This window comes from Lathyrus oleraceus, chromosome 2, assembly GCF_024323335.1.
Source record: "Lathyrus oleraceus cultivar Zhongwan6 chromosome 2, CAAS_Psat_ZW6_1.0, whole genome shotgun sequence".
Lineage (NCBI taxonomy): Eukaryota > Viridiplantae > Streptophyta > Magnoliopsida > Fabales > Fabaceae > Lathyrus > Lathyrus oleraceus.
This window is the reverse complement of record NC_066580.1, coordinates 177,628,430-177,653,983: the sequence shown is the minus strand read 5'-3', so window position 1 is coordinate 177,653,983 and position 25,554 is coordinate 177,628,430. Positions and strand designations below refer to the sequence as shown.

The 25,554-nt window shown below is 39.0% G+C and overlaps 1 protein-coding gene across 1 annotated transcript; it reads left to right on the top strand.

The window, feature by feature from the left end:
- The first annotated feature begins 4,865 nt into the window (after positions 1 to 4,865).
- Positions 4,866 to 25,342, top strand: LOC127122501 (uncharacterized). Its single transcript, XM_051052823.1, has 7 exons — positions 4,866 to 4,892; positions 5,001 to 5,082; positions 5,175 to 5,255; positions 5,367 to 5,379; positions 5,631 to 5,720; positions 23,932 to 24,214; positions 25,295 to 25,342. The coding sequence occupies exons 1-7, from the start codon at positions 4,866 to 4,868 to the stop codon at positions 25,340 to 25,342; spliced, it is 624 nt and encodes a 207-aa protein (XP_050908780.1).
- Positions 25,343 to 25,554: the final 212 nt, after the last annotated feature.

Genomic DNA, 25,554 nt, shown 5'->3' with positions numbered 1-25,554 from the left:
ATTAATCTCGTTGTCTCGTATTCATCTCAATTTCTTAAACTTCGCATGACAACTGGTTTGATTAGGTTTTGTGTGTTTTCGTTGCTTACCGCGTTGTATTTCGTTGTTTTAGCAAAACCTGGCCGATATCGTTGCCTCGTATTTATCTCGCTTATCTCTTTTGTGCGTGGCATCGCTTCGATTAGGTTTTGTGTGTTTTTATCTATTTAATTGTTTGTTTGTCGGTATTTTGACTGTATTTCGAATATATTAGGGTTTTCGTATTGTCCGATTATTTGTGATTGTGTTTGTCAGCGTTTTCGTGATGTCGTGTTGATTTTATTATTGCCTAGGTTTGTTTATTTAATTACGTGTCGTGCCGTGTGTTTTAATCGAGTCCGGTAGTGTCGTGTTGTTGATTTTACTGGTTTACTGATTTTTATCAATTTGTCTGGTTTGCTGTGAAATTGTCATCGTTTTTATCGTGTTCGTGTCGCTCGATTTTTATCGTGTTTTAATCGTGTGCCGTTTATTATTTGTGTTTAGTATTTAATTGTGTTTAGATATTAATTAGGTTTAATTAGTTTAATTATAGTTTATATTATTATTATTATTATTATTATTAATATATAAGTTTATATATTATTATTTGTTAGATATTTTGGTGGAAAACCTTCACCTTAAGTTACGTTTACACCGCCATAGTTGCTTTTGGACATAATATATATATTAAGTGTTAACATATAAGGGAGGGGGGATATCAGTAAGTAAGAAGGTAGTGGCGGTAAAGATCAGTAGAAAAAAAAGAGAATATCAGAAAAATTTCCAAAGCCATCACTTTCACCTTGTTCATCACTTGTTCTTCATTTTCGGTAACCCAAAATCGTCCCGATTATCCACCGAAATTCAGAACCGACAACATATCCGTGAAGTTCGTCGAGTCCAGGTCACAAATATCCAAGGTTCATTTCATTCCGGCGTCGATTCACCGATCAAAAGTGACGTTGAAGTCAGGTACTCGCGAAGGTAGCCAGCAGTGCGTCGGTGACGGTTTCCAGCTTTCGGTCGATCATTTGGACGATCAGAAGTTCATCCTCTTCACACACGGTAAGGTTCTTCACTTATCTCTGAAATCGGCAAAGTTCCGACTTGCCGACATGTGTTTTAATATATTATTTATCTATATATATAATATATATAATATATAATATATATATATATATATATATATATATATATATATATATAATATATATATTATATATATATATATTTTTGTTCTATTATATATTATTTGTCTAAATATATATTATATATTATTTTTGTCTACTATATATTTATTGTCTAAAATATATATATATATATATATATATATATAGATATATATATATATTATATATATATATATATATATATATATATATATATATTACTTTTGTTTACTAAATATTGTTTATCTTTTATTATTATTTTGCATATATGTTTTATTTAAATGTTAGTTAAATTAATTATTTGTTTAAATATTTATTTTAATTAAATGTTTATTTATATCAAATGTTTATTTTGTCTAAAGTAAATGTTTATATTGTTTTTTTTTATATTTGTTTATGTTGTTACTAACCGTTTCGTTTCAGTTTCAGCTCGATTAACTCCACTAACTATTCGTAATACTAACTATTCATAGCTAACTGTGTTGTAATAATTTACTTTCTCGCTTTTTATTTTTATTTTTTGTATTGTGCGTTTAATTGTATTGTTCACGTTTTATGTTAAAAATCGAAAAATCCAAAAAGAGAAACCCGATGCGATTCCAACGGTCGCCATTTAAGAAACCCTTTTCACACACTCATAAGCTTACTCTTGGGCTTTCCTGTAATGAGCCCATTTATTTATTTCTTTAGGGTTTAGGCTCGTTCAAATCTAAAATCAACGAAACAGACTTTCCCCTTTTCTTTTGGGAGAATTACGTGGATTCTGATTTCTCCATTACACCTTGGAGATATGTAGGCATGAAGTCTACGACTTTATCGAGTCCAAAAACAATAAAATCAAGTTCTTTTCTCATCTCCCCAATCAAACGATAAAAAGCGAAAAAAGCAAAGCATTCACATAAACATAAGCAAAAAGGTTCCTGTGGAGTACCACAGATGTAGAGGGTGCTAATACCTTCCCTTTGCATAACCAACCCCCGAACCCGTAACTCTAAAGGGATTTATCGTTATTTTTCCCTTCCTCTTTTTGGATAAAATAAAAGACGGTGGCGACTCTTGCATTTAAAATATTTTTCAAACGGGTTAAGTTCAATCAATACTTAATCTCGTGAAAAATCCCGCCGCGACAGAAGTATGAAAATAGGATTCTAAGTTTTTGTTTAGTTCTTAATCATAAGGGTGAGACAATTGGTAGAAAAGTTGAAGAGATTTTAAGGGAATGGGGAATAAGGAATGTGTCCACAATCACTGTGGACAACGCAACATCTAATGATGTAGCTGTTGCTTATTTGAAGAAGAGGATTGATAATATGGGTGGTTTAATGAGTGATGGATCTTTCTTTCATCTTCGTTGTTGTGCACACATTTTAAATCTGGTGGTTCGTGATGGTTTAAAACAGAATGATTTATCCATTTCTGCCATTAGAAATGTTGTTATATTTGTTAGGTCATCACCCCAAAGATCTGCAAAGTTCAAAGAATGTATTGAGTTTGCAAGAATTAATTGCAAGAAACTTCTCTGTCTAGATGTTCCTGTTGGTGTAAGCCCTAGAGGCCAATACTTTTGGTACTTGTATCGAATTATTTATTAATAATAAAAGGCTTTTTCTTTATTACGTTTGTTTAATAAAGTCCCTAGAATAGCTAGTCTGTTTAATGTATCAAGTATGACTTAATCATGAGATCACATTAAACATAAGGACACTATTCTTAAAGTATCCCTAGTCGAGCTTTAGTGTGAAGTGGGATAACATTAAAGCATTAAGACTATTATGTTTGTAGACTGATGATCACATCTCATGGATCATGGATAAAGAGTTATCAAGTCTTAAACATAGGTATGAATATTAGGAGTAATATTTATACCGGATTGACCCGCTATGAGAATACTATATAGAAAGTTATGCAAAGTGTCATAAGTTATTCTCATGGTGATAATAGTGTATACCACTCTTCGACCTGAAATCACTATGGATCCTAGATGTAGAGTCGAGTGCTTTATTGCTGATCCAACATTGTCCGTAACTGGATAACCATAAAGACAGTTGATGGGTACTCCACAAAGCATGCTGAGGGACATGAGTGTCCTAGATGGAATTTGCCCATCCTGCGTAACAGGATAAATGTCTATGGGCCCAATATTGAACTGGACAAGGGTGACACGGTCTATACCTTGTGTTCAATATAGACATAAGGGCAAAGGGGTAATTATACACATAAGTATCATCACAGAAGGAATTGTCAGATCACTTGACATTTTCGTGTCTTGGGTAGCAGTGATGTGTTGCGAGATACCGCTCACTGTTTATTATGTTAAATACATGATTTAATATAATTGCCAATGCCGCGAAAACCTACAGGGTCACACACAAAGGATGGATTGATGAGAGATAGAGTAGCTAAGGAATACCGTAAGGTACGGTGCCCTTAAGTGAATTATAGAACATCATAAGGTACGGTGTACTTGAGTAGAATACGAAATATGGTAGGGTACCATGGGCTTAAGTGATTTTGGGCATATTATAAGATATGGGCCAAAATACACTTAAGTGGGCTTTTAGCTTGAAGCCCACACAAGTGGTTCTATAAATAGAACCCTTGTGCAGAAGCATTCATGGCGGTTGCATTATTTTTCGTTTTCTCTCTCTCTCTCTCTCTCTCTCACTCAAAGCCTTCATTCGTACCAGCTAGCACTGTGATTGAAGGAATCCGTTCGTGTGGACTGAGTAGAGACGTTGTCATCGTTCAACGTTCGTGATCGCTCCGTGGATCTGCATCAAAGGTTTTGATCGTCACAAGAGGTAAATATTCTATCACTGATCATGACCATTCGTAAGGATCTCTAAAGGAGAAAATTTTAATTTCCGCTGTGTTTTGGACCGCAATTCTCCTTCAGTTCCGACAAGGTGGAACTCATGTTATTTGATGCTAGATGTTGCTGAAAAGTATCAAGCAGCATTTGAGAAAATGGAAGGTGAGGATTTTAGCTATTTGGAATTTTTTGGATTAGTTGGCCCCCCTACTCTTAATGATTGGGAGAATGTTAGGTGTCTAGTAAGTTTTTTCAAAATTTTATATGATGCTACTATGGAATTTTCTTCGTCAAAATAAGTATCCCTTCATAAGTCATTCCACCAACTAGCTTCAATACATTGTGAGCTTAAAAGATCATCCATGAACTTGAACACAATTTTAGCCTCAATGGGATATGAAATGATGAAGAAGTATGACAAATATTGGGGGGAAATTGAAAACATAAACAAGTTTATTTATTTTGGTGTGATTCTTGACCCTAGATACAAGTTAGGCTATGTAGAGTGGTGTTTTAATGATATGTATAATGGCGAGTCGGTGCCTTTTACTAATAAGATTAATGTGATAAAAAGGGAGTTGTTTAAACTATTCAATTGGTACAAGGGTATACATGAAAAGCAACATGGACCCTCTACTAGTCCTAATGAGCGTGGTTCATTTGGTGATGGTGTTCCTAATGTTGAAGTTCCATCTCATTTTGCAAGGGTTGAAGCTTTTAAAGAGCACCTTAAACAAAAAGATTCAATAGATAAAAAAAATGATCTTGAGAGGTATCTAGATGATAATTGTGCCGATGATTTTAACTTTGACATCCTTATGTGGTGGAAACAAAACTCTTGTAGATACCCTATTTTATCAAAAATGGTGAAGGATGTTTTAGCTAGTCCAGTATCCACTATCGCTTCTGAAAGCACGTTTAGTACCAGGGGCAGAGTTCTAGACACATATAGAAGTTCACTAACCCCTGAAATGGCAGAGGCTTTGATTTGTGCATAGGACTGGTTGAAACCTACACTTAGTCAATTCAAGGACTTGAATATAAATGAAGAATTTGAGTTGTCTGCCACTATTGTTTCAGGTATGTAAATATTTGAGTATGAGTATTTAGTGTATTAATGTATTGGCTTTGGTTTTGATTTAATTATTTGGTTTCTGTTTAATTTTATACAGAATTTGGCGGTCCCTCTACTAGTGGATCAACATCTGGTGATGGATCTGATGCTGTTGGAAACGGAAATGAACCAGTTGCTGGTTCATCTCAATCACATACTTGATGATGGTTGTGGTTTTTGTATTTTTCATTTGATTTACTTATATCTATGTTTTTCACATGTATTAATATATTTTTGTGTTTCGTTTCAGTTTGTTTTTTGGAGTCATTTGTGAAAATGACCTTATTTTGGGCTACTGATTATTATGGATAATCAGCTTATCTATCAGCTAATATCCTTAACAGTTATTTTTTTTTTGTGATAATATATCAACCAATATCCTCACATGAAGGTATTAGCTGTTTCCCAAAAGGAATCTATGTGTTGGATAACTATCTTTATAGGTTTTGTTTGAATGAACTTGTTTACTTGAAGTATATGTTGTTAATTATACATACTTGATGTTTTCCTTTAGTGTGGGGGATAATGGTTATCCTCGAGTTGCCATTATCAGAGATAGGGAAAAGGATCGAAGTGATCCAGATTATGATCGTAGTTATGGAAGGTGAGTTTTATCTATGTACCGTAACAACTTTCTGAAAACGAGTATCATAATTACAAGTGCAACATTTTTTTTTTCATTTGATTGTGCTGCACTGTCTTGTGTTTGTATAAGTGAAAATAAAAAGAAAAGCTATATTTTCATGTGAGAGATAGAAGAGGAAGAGCCAAGAATGAAGTTTATTTTATCTTGATTGCATTTAAATGGAACTCTTGATTATATAATTTATAAAACTTACTATGGAATGTTTAGAGACATCTTTTGTTTCTTTTTTTTTGTGGTTATCTTGTAGTCGATGCATTTGTACTGATTTAAACTTTAAAAGCTGGTTGGGATTGACTTATTTGAATTTATCTATTGACACAGATACTTATGAGACTGTTTAGGAGAGCTCTATGATGTAGCTTGACACTTCTGATTGAATGTGTGTCTGGTGTCAGACACGACAGACACATGTTACATCAATCAGTTCATTTTCTTTAATTATTATCAGTGTAGATGTGTTAGTCTCGTGTCTTATGTGCGTGTTTATATCGGTGCATTATAGGGATAGCTTATGGAAACAACTTATGAGACACCCACAAGCTCTCATGATTGCTTTGAAAATAACTTATAACTTGTATGTGTAGCACCTCAAATTTGCACCTATCATTGTACATACATTCTCACATTAGGTCATAACATAACATGGTCCACTGCATAGCATTGCATTGTCCCTTTTGCCCAAGTGCAAGATCATCAAGAGAATTAGGTCAAACTGATCAGGAGATCAGTCAACCAAGCAAGCAAGCACAATTCTCATTGAGCCAAGGCCCTAGGGTTGGTCCAACTTGTTCACATGACTTGGGGATCCATTTGAAGTGTTTTGGTCAAGGGTTGGATGTTCAGAAGTCATCAGGCAATGCACAATCAGTCAGAAACCCTAGAAAGTCAAACTTGGTCAACTGTGGTTGATTTTATGGTTTTGATGGATGGATTTGGTTTGAGAGAGCTTATTCATGTCCAAATAGGCCTCATATATCATGGCAAACAACATCATTGAAGAATTTGAAGCCAAATCAGAAATTTCCAAAAATAGAAACTGGACCTGTAATTGAAACCTGCCAAAAATGGAAACTTCTTGAGCTTAAACTCACATCATGATAAAAGCTTCAAATGAATTTTTGCCCAACATGATAGTTGAAGATCTTGTTCTTCCATTTCCAAAAAGTCCAAGAACTCTCAATTCCCATGTATGGTTTGCAAGATATGATGAATTCATTTTCAGAAATTCTTGAACTTCAAAAGGCCATATCTCTCAAACCATTTGGCCAAATTTGGTGAAGTTTTTTCCAACAAGTCATATTTAACCTCCTCTTTCCAAAAATGTCATCATCATGCACCAAAACATCACCATTCAAAATGGCCTTTTTGAACTATCATGTTTAAATTTCAAGTGAGGTGAAAAATTGAACTTTCCAATTAGCCATTTCCAATCAAATTTACCATTCAAGCATGTTCTGAAATTGCATTTTGGTCATGTTTGAAGCCCATTTCGTGCAGAACACACACCCCATTTGCCATTTGGTTGAAACTTAGCAAAATGAGCAAATTACTTCATTTGAGCTAATCACGATTAGCATTCACTTAGCCAATACAAAACAGCATACAAATAGCACATTTTCTGTGAATTGGAACCCTAGCAGCCATCAATTGAAGACAGAAAAATTCCTTTCTCTCAAAAATCTCATTTCCTCATTTTGGAACTTTGGCTAAAAAACCTAAAAGAACTCGAGCTGTCTTGTTGGTTTCATCATGTGCTTACCATTTTGAGCTGATTGCAAGCTTCACTTTCCCACTGTAAGCAAGTTTACCAGCGCTGCTATTCAAGAACACATTAATGGCAAGATTCGAGTTGGGCATTTTCAAGCATCACTGAGCTAAAGTTCTTCAACCATTCTTCATTTGGGAACTTAAAGAACATCTGTTTCATCACAAAACGACCAAACAACATCCATATCATCACTGTGCTTCCAAGTTGGTCAGTTTTCGATTCACTTGTTTTTCTAAACCATGCTATGTTTTAAATAGATCTTGTTATGCTGATTGTTTTGAGCTTTAAACCATTGAAAATGATTGAGTATTTCAAAAGTTATGTTGTCTTAAAGTTTACCATGTGAATATGTTTGTGCTTTGATCTTTCTTGTTAGCTTGATTCCATGGAAATTAAGGTTAGATTTGGTTTGTGTTTAGTTAGATGAGTTGAATGGTATGCTCGATTCATGTTTCTGGGCGAATTGGTTCTTCATGATTTGTTGAAGATGAATAACGTACTGTAGCCGAAACCCTAGAAATTGCCCCGAATTCGTGAATGTGTTTGGCTGTTGTTGTATCGTGTTTGCATGAGTTCCACTGTGCTATTGCCATGAGCGAATGGTTGCTTGCCACGTCTGGGGGGTGCTGCGCACCGTTTCACTAAATGTTCTAAATAATTACAACATTGCCATCGAGTCCAATTATTTTAATTAAATCATTTTGCCATGCAATATTTATTTCATTTTGATTCAACAACTTACAAAATTCATAATTCAATCATTTTTGATCCAAAATTCATGGGAATTTCTGCATTGTGTTCATCTTGATGTCTAGTATTTTATCATGATTTTTCCAGAATTTTTGCACGGTCGAATTTTAAATGGTATTAGGGTTTTGTGACATGTATGCATATTTTGTACCTTTTGCCAAATCATTTGTGAAATAGTCATGCATTATCCATTTGATCTGAAATGTTTTGTGCACAAACTAGACTCATCCATGGTGATTTTGATGTAGAGTTTGTGAATTTATCTTATCTGGATTGTGAGTTGTGAATTTTTGAAGTAGGGTGTGACAATTTGTGTCACACCATTGATGTGCAACTTGTTGATTTTTATACCCATGCTTCCTGACCTCCAATTGAGCTGAATTTTTGCATGAACCTACTCTTGTATGTTTAGTTTGTATGTGAATTTTTGTGGATTTATTTGGGGCATTTTCCATTTGTTTAAGATTTTCTCCCCTGTTTGACCAAAATGTTGACCTTATGTGATGCATGTGCCCATTTGTTTTGTGAAATGCTCATACTTTATTAGATGGACATGAAATTTTACATGAGATAACTAGACATCCTAAGCTTTGCCATGGTTTTAGTCCCATTCATTTATCATACACCATCTCTGATTTATGATTTTTCTAAGTTGATGCATGTTTGGTTGACTTCTTTGAGCATGTTCAAATTTGCTTTGACTTTCTGATTTTCATTGACTGCCTTCCACTTGTCCAAATGAGATGAAATTTGACATGCTTACCATGCTGTGTGTTAGGATTGATCATGATTTATTTGGTGATTTTTGGAAATGTTTGAGTTGACTTTTGATGCAAGTCTTTCTGTTGACTTCTATGAGCTCTCATTTGCCATGCTTTGACTTCTGTTGCTCATGAAATGATGATAGTGATTGATATGAACATGAAACCAATTGGGTTTGCTTCCTAAATGTTTGAATTTGATTTTGATTGGACATTGCTTGCTGTTTTGACTTTCTCATTCATTTTTGACCCTAGGCTTGTCCTAGTGGTCCTGTGACTTATGTTTGAGTTCTTGTTTTCAGGTGAAGCTACAAATGCTCCAATGAGACCATTTCTTTTTGATTGAGCTTACTTGAATATCATTGACTAACTTGTGTGTTTTGTAGGTGGCTTGGCTCTTATGCCTTGAGCTTTGTGCTTGGCTCATTTGTCTGTTTGTTTTGACTGTTGATTCCTACTTCCTGTTGCTTTAACTTTTGAATTGTGTACTGATCTGTTTGACTATTTCAGGTACCATTAGTTGCTTAGTTCTTTGAACTTGCTTTGCTTTGCTTTAATAGCAACTTGCTTTGAGGTATAATCCCTTTTTCTTCATGTAGTCTGGAAGACCTGGCCTGTTACTTGGCCAGGCAACTGTCTGAAGTCCTCCTTAAGAGGCAATGTTTGTGTATGTTTAAATCTTGTCCCTGTACATAGTCAAAGACCTCCTAAGTGAAGAGGCAATTGGCAGAACCCAAGGGATATGCAACCTATCCCCTGCTATTCTGTGTGTCATCTGCTTTGCTCACACCACTGTGTTGATGCATTACAGATACAAACCCAAGATCTTGTACAATTGTACAGTTGAGTCAGTTTCAAATGTGTAGAAGGGTTCCCACTTTCTGAACCCACACATTCTTGTCTTAAGCTCTCCCAGGCCAGGGATAAGAGCTGTGAAGTCTTATCTTCACTCTCCTTTCATCTGCTTCACCTTAGCCCCTCAATGGCAAGGTTAAGAGCAACCTTTACCCCGTTCCAGAGGTTTGTTTGTTGAGGTTGATATGACCCCTCGACTAAAACCTAGCCTTGATGTTTGAGCCCCTTGTTGGTGTGTTTATTTCATGCTGTATGTGCTTGTGTGGTGTGATTGTATCCCCTAGGTTTGCTAGACTCCGCGTAGTCTCGTTTGCATGTCAATTAAGGTAGCACGGTTCCTTCGTATAGGACTTCCTTTCTTGCTTGAGCTTTCCTAAAACACAAACAAACATTATCCCCTCTTAAGGATACGTTAACTCCTTCTACTACAGGTGAGTAAGTCTCCAAAGGTCGAGCATCAGGTAGATTGTGCAGTGACGTTGTCCACTTAAAAAACACAAACCAACGGGAATAGTTTAGCCGAACTACGACAACTCTGATTCTCATGTCCAGATGAGATACGTAGGCACGAGATGCGATGTCTTGTCGAGTTTGACTAACAACTAACACTAATTCTTTTCTCTCGCCCTCGTTGCGATTGAGACCTCCCCTTTCTCTTGCCCTAGTTGCAATCGAGACCCTTCTTGCTTCCTGTGCAAGTTGGGTTAGGTGTGGCTTGCTTCCTGTGCAAGTCATGTTTAGGATAGGCTTGCTTCCTGTGCAAGTTAGCTAGAAACCTTAACTTAGGGACGACTTTGCATGACAACATCTAGGCTCGAGTCGTAGTCTCCCTAGTGTTGTGTCTCCCTCTGTTATCTGGTTAGGCTAGTCCTGTACCCCTGCGTAGGGGAACTACGTCGCCCTGATCCTCATACCAGATGAGGTACGTAGGCAGGAGATGAGCTGATCTCTCCGGGCGCCTTTTTTTCTTTTTCCGCCTTTTTTCTTTTTCAACCCTTTTTTGTCTTCAACCTTCTGTGTGTGTTGTTGTGTGCTTGGAAGCTGATGTAAGTCCATCGAGTGGCATTCGGGTTCCAGTGTGGGTTTGTTTGGTTCGGATGCTGATGTAAGTCCAGTGATTGGCATTCAGGCTCCACGTTTGCCTTTGCCTGTGTTTGTTTGTGTGCGTGTCAGCCGAGCTACGAATGCTCTGATTCTTCTCTCGTCCGAGAAGATACGTATGCATAGGATGCGATATCCTAGCGAGCATGTGTCGTTTCCCCAGTCCGAACTACTTCGACTCTGATGTCTATGCCTGATAGACTAAGTAGGCCCAGGATACGATATCCTGCCGAGTCAGTTTCAGTCAGTTTCTTGTGTCTCTTTCAGCCAGTGTGTGTGTGTTTGAGCAGTGTTTTAGCAACCATTTTTCCTTCCTATTGTGCGTGGATCCCGTCGAGTACGACGGATGCGTAGGGGTGCTAATACCTTCCCTTCGCATAACCGACTCCCGAACCCATCCTCTTTGGTTGCGAGACCATGTCTTTTCCAGGTTTACTCTGAGCGTTTCCTTTCCCTCTTTTGGGATAAATAACGCACGGTGGCGGCTCTGTTGTTCTTCTTTTCCCGCCGGTTTTTCGCGTAATGCGACAGCTGGCGACTCCACTGGGGACATGAAGAAGTTGACCTCTGCTGGTCCATCTTCCCTAAGCGAGTCTCTCCTAGCGCTCTCTAGGTTAGGGTTTTGGTTGCTTTGTGTTGTTATTTATTGCATTCATTTGTATATATGTGCATTTATCGTTTGCATTTATTGTTCGCATTAATGTTTGCATTCATTCATTATCATCTGCTGTGCTGTCTGTGTTTCTCTGTTTGGGGGTGGGAGTCACTTGAGGTAAAAGGTCCAATACCCAGACCGTGCGTGAAATCTAGGATACCTAGGAATAGAGTGATTCATGGGAAGCGGGTGGTATTGCGCCACTCAGCGGAACATTGATATCACGAACAGTTCAGACCCTGGTGGGATATTGTCGTTGCATACTTCAGGTGTGTATATGATGATATTCTGCGAAAGGTTATTTATGCTGTGTTTCTCTCGACCTTACCCTGGCCTAGACTACACCTGTGAGTGGGGAAGGGTTGATCATTATTACAGGTACAGTTGGTGACTCCCGGTACTGATGGTGACTGTGAATTATGGACATTTATTTCTGGGACGCCGGAGTTCTGTCCGTGGTTTATCAGCGGGTTCCGTTTATTTCGGATCCCTGGGTTGAATTCGAGAGTACCTGTTCAGAGGAGCTGGCTGTCATCCGTTCAGTGGATGTTCCTGTGATGATAGTGATGTAATCTCTAGTTTCGTTTATTTCGGAACTCCCCAAGTCGGATTTATGGTGACTTGGTTCCTCAGATTGGTTTCAGATGCCAGTTGATCAGATTGACTTTGGGTTTCAGATGTTTGTGATCAGAGTTCAAGCCGAAGCTTTGACCCTGTACCTTGAGACGCACAGCCTGACCAGTCATGTTCACATCATTTGCATCATAGCATATTTATTTTCCAAAAAAAATAATAATGCATGAAAAAAAGAGAAAAAAAGTTAACTCGCATACGCATATCCTTTATCAGGATCATTCATGATAAAATAGCGTCCGCATCCGCATCATGCATATCATGCACATATCATTCTTGCATTACAGACGTGTTTGGAGGGACTTCTCACTCTGGCTCCTGACTGAGACAGGATAGCTGATCGAAGACCGCATCGCTACTCAACCAGACTCAATCATCAGAAGATTATGGATCAGGTTCAAGCAGAGTTGGTTGAGATGAGGGCAAACATGGCCCAGTTCATTCACATGATGCAAGGAGTTGTTCAGGGGCAAGAGGAGCTGCGTGCCTTAGCCCAGAGACTGGAAGCTGTGATTCCACCCGTCCACCGTGCTCCACCAGTGGATGTACCCGTTCATGAGAATGCTGCTGTCACTATTCTCGTCAATGATTATGCCGTGGGTGATGAATTGAGGGTGATCAGAATCAGTGAACAACCTCTTGCTGCAGAGACTGTTAATGTCAGAACAACCCGCGCTCCGGTTCGCCATCCTGGTTCTTCAAGTTCTTCCAGTTCTAAGAAGACATACTCTGGGGCACCCAAAAGGGGAGAGAGTGAAACAAATGCTGTGCACCGTCGGAGGAGTGCAAACAGAGGACAGTATCGTCAGGCTGCTGCTGTGACTATTCCAGCTACTCAACCCCAACAGCAGAGAAGGCCAACTCAGCAGTATCAACACCAACAACATCATCCTCAGCAGCAGGTTTCCCAGCAAGCCAGTACGAGTAATGAGAGGAAGAAGATCATTTTTGATCCAATCCCCATGTCCTACGCCAAACTGTATCCCTCTCTGTTAGAGCGGAACTTGATTACTCCCAGAGACCCGCCGGCTATACCCGTCAACCCTCGGTGGTGGTATAGGCCTGAACAGCATTGTGTGTATCATTCGGGTGCTCCTGGTCATGATGTGGATAGTTGTTTCCAGCTGAAGATGAAGGTTCAAGACCTCGTGAAGTCAGGTATTCTGAATTTTGAAGACTTGGGTCCCCATGTTAATCAAGCCTGAAAATAACAAGTCCTGGGTTGGCGCCGACTTTTTCTTCAGAAGGGTTGTTCAGAAAACAGAAGCTACTGATGCAAGAGACACTGACAGTTGTCATCCCCGGTGGGATCTATCACAATTGGGTCACTGTGGGCATTCCTACAATTGTTCATAAGTCAGAGTAGTAATCACTTTGTTTAAAAACCCTTCTCCCATGCCAAAAGGAGAAGTGATGACATTGTTGGCAACATTTTGTGCAATGATATTTTCATTCAAATAAATTCATGTTAAACATTTGTTTTTCCATTTGTTTTCCCTTTTCGCTTTTTGCATGAAATTGGTGATCACAAAAAACCCTAAAAAACAAGAATAAAAGCAATCTTTTCATCTGCATAACGATTGTCTTGTTTGTTTTTCAAAAAGCTTTTCATATCAAATCTTTATGCAGGTTGTTTCTCAAACCCATTGAACATAATGATCGGACGTCATCTCCCAATTTTGAATTCCCTGTATTCGAAGTGGACGAAGGTGATGTTGAAGGGATTCCTGACGGTATTTCCCGACTTCTTAAGCGAGAAAAGAAGATCACACTCAGCTGCATCTCGTGAATCAGCAGAACAGCCAACTGGGGCATTAATCAAAAAAAAAAAAAAAAAAAATCAAAAAAAAAACAAAGAAAGAGAGGGTGTAAAATCAAAAGAAATCAAAAGCAAAATCAAAAGAAAACAAAAGAAAAAATAGCACCCTCAAAGTCCCAAGTTGACTGATGCTGAATTCGATCAAGAAGAAGAGATCAACTGCCATGTGTCATGGTCAGTCATATCAGCAGAGAGTGAAAAAGCATTTGATAAGAGGGTCAAGCCTCGTGTGTTCCGAGAAGGTGACCTTGTGCTCAAGAAAGTCTTGTCTTTCGTGCCCGATTCCAGGGGCAAGTGAACCCCCAAGCTATGAATGTCCATATGTGGTCAAGAGAGCCTTTTCAGGCAATGAATTGACACTTACAACAATGGATGGAAGTTCACTCGTCCTGTGAATTCCGATGCAGTCAAGAGATACTTCGCCTAAAAAAAAAAAAAAAAAAAGAAAAGCAAAAACAGCTCGCTAAGTCGAACACCCTAAAGGGCGACTTAGGCAAAAAAGGAGCGTCTCGGTGGATTGAAAACCCGAAAGGGCGATCCAGGCAAAAATTAGAGACATTGAAAAAAGAATTTGCATCCCGCTAGATTGAACACCTAACACTGGGGCAATCTAGGCAAAAATTAGGGATGTGGCAAGTAACTGCATCTTGACAAGACCGTGTTCTATATCTGTCATCCGTCAGGGATTCTCGATTCGTCGTTGACTGAAGCTCCGAATACATCGAAAGTTCGGAATGGTAGAGGAAAGGTCATTATGTTCAATGTAGCCCTCTCCAATATATATCACCGGTTTCAAACTTGTACAGATCTATGGAGTCTTGCCCTTTGCAGACTACCATTCCATCACATCAATTTGAGCTTTTATCCAATTATTTGCACTCTTATTTGTTTCAACTCAATAAATGTTTTGCATGTTTTAATTGATAAAGTATCGTTGTTTTCAAAATAAACAAATTTTTCAAAAAAAAATTGTTCTTAAACAAAGTGAACATTCACAATGATGGAAGGATACTTAGGAGATCCGCAGTGCTCTCCCGAGGGTAGTATGATTACCACCAGGTAAGACATTTGTTCGTATCTCGAGCATAACTTTATCTCTCTCCTGTCGAACCTCTTTTGGTTTCTCCTCAGCAAGGTTGCTCAGTGCAGTGTTGGTTGAAGTTGTTTATCTTCATATTCCCGGCAGTACAACATTCTTCCTCCAAGTCCCTGTGAGCCCTATTGTGGGGCATCTCCAGTATAGGCTTGTTTGAGCCCTACCGTGGGGCATCCCCAACAAGTTTGCTGTTTCGGATACTTTTGTGGGGCAGTTCCCCAAGCAGAGTGTTTACTGAAGACGTTAGCGTTCCTCTCTCCAGCAGAGCAGTCTTCTCCTCTCCCCGCAGGATGGTGTTGTTCCCTGATATCCCGATTTCCAGCAGATCGCGTTTGCTCTCTGGTGTTTTTGACCCTCCCTATTGGAAAAGAGTGGTGTCGGATGGTTGATTCCTGGACCTGCGGTTTGAGCATGTCTGTTTGTCAGCATTTACCATACATTTTAGGTAGAATGCATACATGCATAATCATATCATTCGGATACTCATGATGCAGCTGTTGCCGTATATTTGTTGATGGTTGTCTCCTGCTATTTGGTGATACAGATCTCTCCAGTAGATTTTCCCCTAGCAGATGTTGGGTGTGTCTGATCTCTCCATGTAGAGCCAACCCCTTAAGCAGAAAGTGTCTATCCTTTCCTGCCATTTCCCCACTGAGATACATCCTCGTGGATGACGGTTGTTTCCGTTCCCTCCCAACACACATTGGGATGGGTTTTCCCTATTGAGTTCTTTCCTCATTAGGATGAGTCTTGTTTCAGCCTGCCTTTTTGGATCGATCCTAAATTGGCTTCCTGTTGGCTGTCTCCTGTGCTTCCCTGAGGCATAAATGAATAGTCGCTCACTAACCGGCACTCATTCATCTTATCCTCAGCGGAATTTGTTGGCCTCTACCCGCTACCCGGTAGCTGTAAGTCCTTTCTTTACGGTCTTCTACCCGCTACCCGGTAGTTGTAAATCCTTTTTCTCACTCTGTCTCTCAGCAGACCGTTTGGTGGCTTCTACCTACAAACCGATAGTTGTAAGTCCTATCTTTGTGGTTTTCTACCCACTAACTGGTAGTTGTAAAATCCCACTTTCATCCCCTTGTTGGAGTTAACCCTTTGTGCTCATCCTATCGATGACTGGTTACTTTTCTGTGGTTGTCTGCCTACAAACCGGTAGATGTAATCCCCTCTCTGTGGTATTGATACTCTTTTCCCCTTTGGATACTTGCCTTGATCAAGCAGTATTGTCCCCATTGGGTCTGCCCTTTCTTTTTGGATATTTGCTCCGAGTTAGCAACTTTATCCTCTTTTGATTGGTCATCTTTTGCATACCTAGTCCTGGTACCCCGATGCCTTTCTTTTCGGTCGATTATTCATTTAACAACCTACAACCCGGTTATGGATAATCTTCCATGCGAGGTTATTATCTACGTTCTGATGGCTATAGATAATATATCTCATGCACTCTTTGGTCAATCTTTCGATTGTTATCTCCAGCAGAGTAAGATTCGTATTTCTTGTGGAATCGAATGTTCATCCTTTAACAAGTTTGCCTTCGCTCTCTTCAGGATGATGTCGGTCGTTTATCCATTTAACAACCTACAACCCGGTTATGGATAATCTTCCATGCGAGTGTATTATCTACGTTCTGACGGCTATAGATAATATGTCTCATGCGCTCTTGGGTCGAAGTCGTCCTCCCCAGTCGAGTAAGATTCGTATTCCTTGTGGAATTGAATGTCCATCCTTTAACAAGACTGCTTTTCTAGCCCTCTTCAGGATGTTGAGTGTTTTGGAACACAAACCAATTCACGCTTTGGCACTCAGGCCAATTTTCCGGCATTCAGACCGAAGAAGTTTCCGACGATCAGGTCGATGTACTTATGTTTTTCCGGTATTCAGACCGAAGAAGTTTCCGACGATCAGGTCGATGTACTTATGTTTTTCCGGTATTCAGACCGAAGAAGTTTCCGACGATCAGATCGATGTACTTATGTTTTTTCCGGTATTCAGACCGAGGAAGTTTCCGACGATCAGGTCGATGTACTTATGTTTTTTCCGGTATTCAGACTGAAGAAGTTTCCGACGATCAGGTCGATGTACTTATGTTTTTCCGGTATTCAGACCGAAGAAGTTTCCGACGATCAGGTCGATGTACTTATGTATTTTCCGGTATTCAGACCGAAGAAGTTTCCGACGATCAGGTCGATGTACTTATGTCTTTCCGGTATTCAGACCGAAGGAGTTTCCGACGATCAGGTCGATGTACTCATGGCACTCAGGCCAATTTTTCCGGTATTCAGACCGAAGGAGTTTCCGACGATCAGGTCGATGTACTCATGGCACTCAGGCCAATTTTCCGGTATTCAGACCGAAGTGGCGTTCAGGCCAATTTCCGATTTTCAAATCGAAGAAGTATTCCTCCTCTCCGTTGGTGTCGATAAACGTCGAGTTTTTCCTAGTCATCCGATGATGTCTAGTTGTACCCCTCTCCATGCAGAGTTACCTCTCCGTTGGTTTCGATAAACGTCGAGTTTTTCCCGATCATCCGTTGATGATTTGGTTGTGTCCTTCTTCCCTAGTGAAGTATTCCTCCTCTCCGTTGGTGTCGATAAATGTCGAGTTTTTCCTATTCGTCCTATGACGTCTAGTTGTATCTGTCCCCACGTGGATTTACCTCTCCGTTGGTCTTGGTAAACGTTGAGTTTTTCCCATTACGTCCGCTGACGTATGGTTGTATGTCTCTTTCCATTCATCCGATGATGATTGGTTACCTCTCCGTTGGTCTTGGTAAACGTTGAGTTTTTTCCCATTTCGTCCGTTGACGTATGGTTGTATCTCTTCCAGTCATTCATTAATGTTTGGTTACCTCTCCGTTGGTCTTGGTAAACGTTGAGTTTTTCCTAGTTGTCCGTTGGCATCTAGTTGTGTTTTCTTTTCCCATTCGTCGTCGTTGCGATGTCTGGATGTGGCCGTACCCTTTGAAAACAAAAACCAAAAATAATAATGCACCCAGTAATAAAGATCAAATCCCAGTGGACGTTTCCATTATTGGATCCCTGCATGGTGCAAATTCTACGGTTCATAGTATTCAATCCCTGTTTACCCTGAAAGTCTGACAGCCATTGCTATCATCCGTTCGGGTTCCCAGCTGATTGAATAAGGGCAGCTGTAGCACCTCAAATTTGCACCTATCATTGTACATACATTCTCACATTAGGTCATAACATAACATGGTCCACTGCATAGCATTGCATTGTCCCTTTTGCCCAAGTGCAAGATCATCAAGAGAATTAGGTCAAACTGATCAGGAGATCAGTCAACCAAGCAAGCAAGCACAATTCTCATTGAGCCAAGGCCCTAGGGTTGGTCTAACTTGTTCACATGACTTGGGGATCCATTTGAAGTGTTTTGGTCAAGGGTTGGATGTTCAGAAGTCATCAGACAATGCACAATCAGTCAGAAACCCTAGAAAGTCAAACTTGGTCAACTGTGGTTGATTTTATGGTTTTGATGGATGGATTTGGTTTGAGAGAGCTTATTCATGTCCAAATAGGCCTCATATATCATGGCAAACAACATCATTGAAGAATTTGAAGCCAAATCAGAAATTTCCAAAAATAGAAACTGGACCTGTAATTGAAACCTGCCAAAAATGGAAACTTCTTGAGCTTAAACTCACATCATGATAAAAGCTTCAAATGAATTTTTGCCCAACATGAAAGTTGAAGATCTTGTTCTTCCATTTCCAAAAAGTCCAAGAACTCTCAATTCCCATGTATGGTTTGCAAGATATGATGAATTCATTTTCAGAAATTCTTGAACTTCAAAAGGCCATATCTCTCAAACCATTTGGCCAAATTTGGTGAAGTTTTTTCCAACAAGTCATATTTAACCTCCTCTTTCCAAAAATGTCATCATCATGCACCAAAACATCACCATTCAAAATGGCCTTTTTGAACTATCATGTTTAAATTTCAAGTGAGGTGAAAAATTGAACTTTCCAATTAGCCATTTCCAATCAAATTTACCATTCAAGCATGTTCTGAAATTGCATTTTGGTCATGTTTGAAGCCCATTTCGTGCAGAACACACACCCCATTTTCCATTTGGTTGAAACTTAGCAAAATGAGCAAATTACTTCATTTGAGCTAATCACGATTAGCATTCACTTAGCCAATACAAAACAGCATACAAATAGCACATTTTTTGTGAATTGGAACCCTAGCAGCCATCAATTGAAGACAGAAAAATTCCTTTCTCTCAAAAATCTCATTTCCTCATTTTGGAACTTTGGCTAAAAAACCTAAAAGAACTCGAGCTGTCTTGTTGGTTTCATCATGTGCTTACCATTTTGAGCTGATTACAAGCTTCACTTTCCCACTGTAAGCAAGTTTTCCAGCGCTGCTATTCAAGAACACATTAATGGCAAGATTCGAGTTGGGCATTTTCAAGCATCACTGAGCTAAAGTTCTTCAACCATTCTTCATTTGGGAACTTAAAGAACATCTGTTTCATCACAAAACGACCAAACAACATCCATATCATCACTGTGCTTCCAAGTTGGTCAGTTTTCGATTCACTTGTTTTTCTAAACCATGCTATGTTTTAAATAGATCTTGTTATGCTGATTGTTTTGAGCTTTAAACCATTGAAAATGATTGAGTATTTCAAAAGTTATGTTGTCTTAAAGTTTACCATGTGAATATGTTTGTGCTTTGATCTTTCTTGTTAGCTTGATTCCATGGAAATTAAGGTTAGATTTGGTTTGTGTTTAGTTAGATGAGTTGAATGGTATGCTCGATTCATGTTTCTGGGCGAATTGGTTCTTCATGATTTGTTGAAGATGAATAACGTACTGTAGCCGAAACCCTAGAAATTGCCCAGAATTCGTGAATGTGTTTGGCTGTTGTTGTATCGTGTTTGCATGAGTTCCACTGTGCTATTGCCATGAGCGAATGGTTGCTTGCCACGTCTGGGGGGTGCTGCGCACCGTTTCACTAAATGTTCTAAATAATTACAACATTGCCATCGAGTCCAATTATTTTAATTAAATCATTTTGCCATGCAATATTTATTTCATTTTGATTCAACAACTTACAAAATTCATAATTCAATCATTTTTGATCCAAAATTCATGGGAATTTCTGCATTGTGTTCATCTTGATGTCTAGTATTTTATCATGATTTTTCCAGAATTTTTGCATGGTCGAATTTTAAATGGTATTAGGGTTTTGTGACATGTATGCATATTTTGTACCTTTTGCCAAATCATTTGTGAAATAGTCATGCATTATCCATTTGATCTGAAATTTTTTGTGCACAAACTAGACTCATCCATGGTGATTTTGATGTAGAGTTTGTGAATTTATCTTATCTGGATTGTGAGTTGTGAATTTTTGAAGTAGGGTGTGACAATTTGTGTCACACCATTGATGTGAAACTTGTTGATTTTTATAGCCATGCTTCCTGACCTCCAATTGAGCTGAATTTTTGCATGAACCTACTCTTGTATGTTTAGTTTGTATGTGAATTTTTGTGGATTTATTTGGGGCATTTTCCATTTGTTTAAGATTTTCTCCCCTGTTTGACCAAAATGTTGACCTTATGTGATGCATGTGCCCATTTGTTTTGTGAAATGCTCATACTTTATTAGATGGACATGAAATTTTACATGAGATAACTAGACATTCTAAGATTTGCCATGGTTTTAGTCCCATTCATTTATCATACACCATCTCTGATTTATGATTTTTCTAAGTTGATGCATGTTTGGTTGACTTCTTTGAGCATGTTCAAATTTGCTTTGACTTTCTGATTTTCATTGACTGCCTTCCACTTGTCCAAATGAGATGAAATTTGACATGCTTACCATGCTGTGTGTTAGGATTGATCATGATTTATTTGGTGATTTTTGGAAATGTTTGAGTTGACTTTTGATGCAAGTCTTTCTGTTGACTTCTATGAGCTCTCATTTGCCATGCTTTGACTTCTGTTGCTCATGAAATGATGATAGTGATTGATATGAACATGAAACCAATTGGGTTTGCTTCCTAAATGTTTGAATTTGATTTTGATTGGACATTGCTTGCTGTTTTGACTTTCTCATTCATTTTTGACCCTAGGCTTGTCCTAGTGGTCCTGTGACTTATGTTTGAGTTCTTGTTTTCAGGTGAAGCTACAAATGCTCCAATGAGACCATTTCTTTTTGATTGAGCTTACTTGAATATCATTGACTAACTTGTGTGTTTTGTAGGTGGCTTGGCTCGTATGCCTTGAGCTTTGTGCTTGGCTCATTTGTCTGTTTGTTTTGACTGTTGATTCCTACTTCCTGTTGCTTTAACTTTTGAATTGTGTACTGATCTGTTTGACTATTTCAGGTACCATTAGTTGCTTAGTTCTTTGAACTTGCTTTGCTTTGCTTTAATAGCAACTTGCTTTGAGGTATAATCCCTTTTTCTTCATGTAGTCTGGAAGACCTGGCCTGTTACTTGGCCAGGCAACTGTCTGAAGTCCTCCTTAAGAGGCAATGTTTGTGTATGTTTAAATCTTGTCCCTGTACATAGTCAAAGACCTCCTAAGTGAAGAGGCAATTGGCAGAACCCAAGGGATATGCAACCTATCCCCTGCTATTCTGTGTGTCATCTGCTTTGCTCACACCACTGTGTTGATGCATTACAGATACAAACCCAAGATCTTGTACAATTGTACAGTTGAGTCAGTTTCAAATGTGTAGAAGGGTTCCCACTTTCTGAACCCACACATTCTTGTCTTAAGCTCTCCCAGGCCAGGGATAAGAGCTGTGAAGTCTTATCTTCACTCTCCTTTCATCTGCTTCACCTTAGCCCCTCAATGGCAAGGTTAAGAGCAACCTTTACCCCGTTCCAGAGGTTTGTTTGTTGAGGTTGATATGACCCCTCGACTAAAACCTAGCCTTGATGTTTGAGCCCCTTGTTGGTGTGTTTATTTCATGCTGTATGTGCTTGTGTGGTGTGATTGTATCCCCTAGGTTTGCTAGACTCCGCGTAGTCTCGTTTGCATGTCAATTAAGGTAGCACGGTTCCTTCGTATAGGACTTCCTTTCTTGCTTGAGCTTTCCTAAAACACAAACAAACATTATCCCCTCTTAAGGATACGTTAACTCCTTCTACTACAGGTGAGTAAGTCTCCAAAGGTCGAGCATCAGGTAGATTGTGCAGTGACGTTGTCCACTTAAAAAACACAAACCAACGGGAATAGTTTAGCCGAACTACGACAACTCTGATTCTCATGTCCAGATGAGATACGTAGGCACGAGATGCGATGTCTTGTCGAGTTTGACTAACAACTAACACTAATTCTTTTCTCTCGCCCTCGTTGCGATTGAGACCTCCCCTTTCTCTTGCCCTAGTTGCAATCGAGACCCTTCTTGCTTCCTGTGCAAGTTGGGTTAGGTGTGGCTTGCTTCCTGTGCAAGTCATGTTTAGGATAGGCTTGCTTCCTGTGCAAGTTAGCTAGAAACCTTAACTTAGGGACGACTTTGCATGACAACATCTAGGCTCGAGTCGTAGTCTCCCTAGTGTTGTGTCTCCCTCTGTTATCTGGTTAGGCTAGTCCTGTACCCCTGCGTAGGGGAACTACGTCGCCCTGATCCTCATACCAGATGAGGTACGTAGGCAGGAGATGAGCTGATCTCTCCGGGCGCCTTTTTTTCTTTTTCCGCCTTTTTTCTTTTTCAACCCTTTTTTGTCTTCAACCCTTCTGTGTGTGTTGTTGTGTGCTTGGAAGCTGATGTAAGTCCATCGAGTGGCATTCGGGTTCCAGTGTGGGTTTGTTTGGTTCGGATGCTGATGTAAGTCCAGTGATTGGCATTCAGGCTCCACGTTTGCCTTTGCCTGTGTTTGTTTGTGTGCGTGTCAGCCGAGCTACGAATGCTCTGATTCTTCTCTCGTCCGAGAAGATACGTATGCATAGGATGCGATATCCTAGCGAGCATGTGTCGTTTCCCCAGTCCGAACTACTTCGACTCTGATGTCTATGCCTGATAGACTAAGTAGGCCCAGGATACGATATCTTGCCGAGTCAGTTTCAGTCAGTTTCTTGTGTCTCTTTCAGCCAGTGTGTGTGTGTTTGAGCAGTGTTTTAGCAACCATTCTTCCTTCCTATTGTGCGTGGATCCCGTCGAGTACGACGGATGCGTAGGGGTGCTAATACCTTCCCTTCGCATAACCGACTCCCGAAGCCATCCTCTTTGGTCGCGAGACCATGTCTTTTCCAGGTTTACTCTGAGCGTTTCCTTTCCCTCTTTTGGGATAAATAACGCACGGTGGCGGCTCTGTTGTTCTTCTTTTCCCGCCGGTTTTTCGCGTAATGCGACAGTATGCAAGTGATTAAAGGTGTGTTTGGTGTCAGATACGACGGTGACACATGTTGCATTCAATCAATTCATTTTCTTAAATTGTTATCGGTGTAGTTGTGTTAGTGTCGTATCTTGTGTGCGTGTTTGTGTCAGTGCATTATAGGGATAGTTTATGGGAACAACTTATGACACACCCACAAGCTTTCATGATTGCTTATGAAAGCAACTTATAACTTGTATGGGAACTATTTGACTTTATTTTATCCTTTGTTATAGAAATAGTTTATACATCAACATTTATATGATAGACACCTATGTCATAAGCACTTATTTAAGTTGTTGATTCCAAATAGGGTCTAAATATATTAGTTGGCTTACTAATTAGATTGAATTTAATTATTGGTTCAGGTATGCTAGGAGTCTCTCAGCCTCCACAGTTAATTTGGTGCCCTTTAATTTGCCAAAAGCTCAACCTTCATTTGCTCAGTATGACATTACTTTTAATCAGTTGGGTCAAATGGCACAAACTCAGGCTTCACTTGGATATGGACCTCCTTCAACCCCGATAATGAGCCCTTTTTGTACCCCAGGATTGAACCCATCATCTGGAGGTGGTGCTTACCTACAGTGGCCAAGTCCTACAATGATGTATGCACATTCATATGACCAATTTAGACATGTTGTTTACCAGGTAAACCACATTTATTTCACTTAATGTTTTTACCATGTTGAGTTTGCTGAGTGATTTCTGTATTATTAGCTGCAAATACCATGACATGCTTGCAATAAATCTAATAATTTCTTAAATTACCTGTGTGTTTTGGGTTGACCATTTTGATTGAAACAATAGTCATACTCAATACTTATAATTTACCTTATAATTTTTCGCTTACATTCAAAATCATAGCCCAATATAACATTTGAAATAACAAGTGAGTCTTTAAAATCACTATCAGAGCAGTGTGTCTATTGTGTTGGTTGGGTGTGGGTTGGTCTTTGCATTTGGCATTCACAAATGTCAAAAACAATGTAAGAACCTATAAACCAAGCCGAGAAAGTGTAGAGAACCTGAACTTGAACATGCCAGAAAATGCCTCCACCGTCGCCAGAGACAGTTTTTATGCTACTTTTGATCTTTGAAATTATAGAAATGCAGAGTAGAATAGAGTTGTCTCTTCCATGTCTTTGTTTTTGGTGAATCACTAGGAAGAGAGGTAGGGCAACATGAATTTAAATTGGAAAAGGACAGAACAAACTTTCTAAAGGGCAATTGTGCTGCTATTTGACTGTGATTTGCTGCCGCTGCTGCTTCAAAATGCAGAAAATTAGGATTTATCATCCCACCATAGCGCCAATATTCACAACAAGCACTCTATCTAAGGCGTGTACTCCCTAAAAAGGGCACCCGATGATCCCCTAGTGACCTTTGCTTTATTAATAAAAAAAAACAATTGAAATATTTATTTAACTATCTTCTAATCACAAATATTAGTGATTTTTTGATATGATCTGGTGGTTATCTGTAAGAGGAAGCATATGCATTTAATAAAGAATCGACTTGTATTGTTATTTTCCCTTTCTATCAACACTTTCCTTTTGAACAAAGTTGAATAACTTGTCCAATTAAAGGAATCACTTTATGGATGATTAATTTTTCTGTGTATGAATTTGCCTCCCGGGCATGGAATAGTTTTTTCACTACCTTTTTAAATTCTCTGGTTTTAGATGTTTTATAATGCAACTGCTAAGATACCATTATTTTTCTTTGCAGGCTCCATTTGGTCAACCTTTGAGCTTTGATTATTCACAGAACTATTAGATGATATATAGGGAGGAAGGTTTGTATTTGGATTCGGAAGTTATGTTGTTAGCCTTATAGGAGATCTCATATTAGGTTCATTTTTCAGTACTCCTTTATATAGACCCTTGTTTGTTTTCTGTTATTGTAGTATGTATGACTTTGATTTTCAGTTTTTATGGTTACAGTACTTCTTATGTTACAGTTTATAAAATAGTGAACTCTAGTGGATT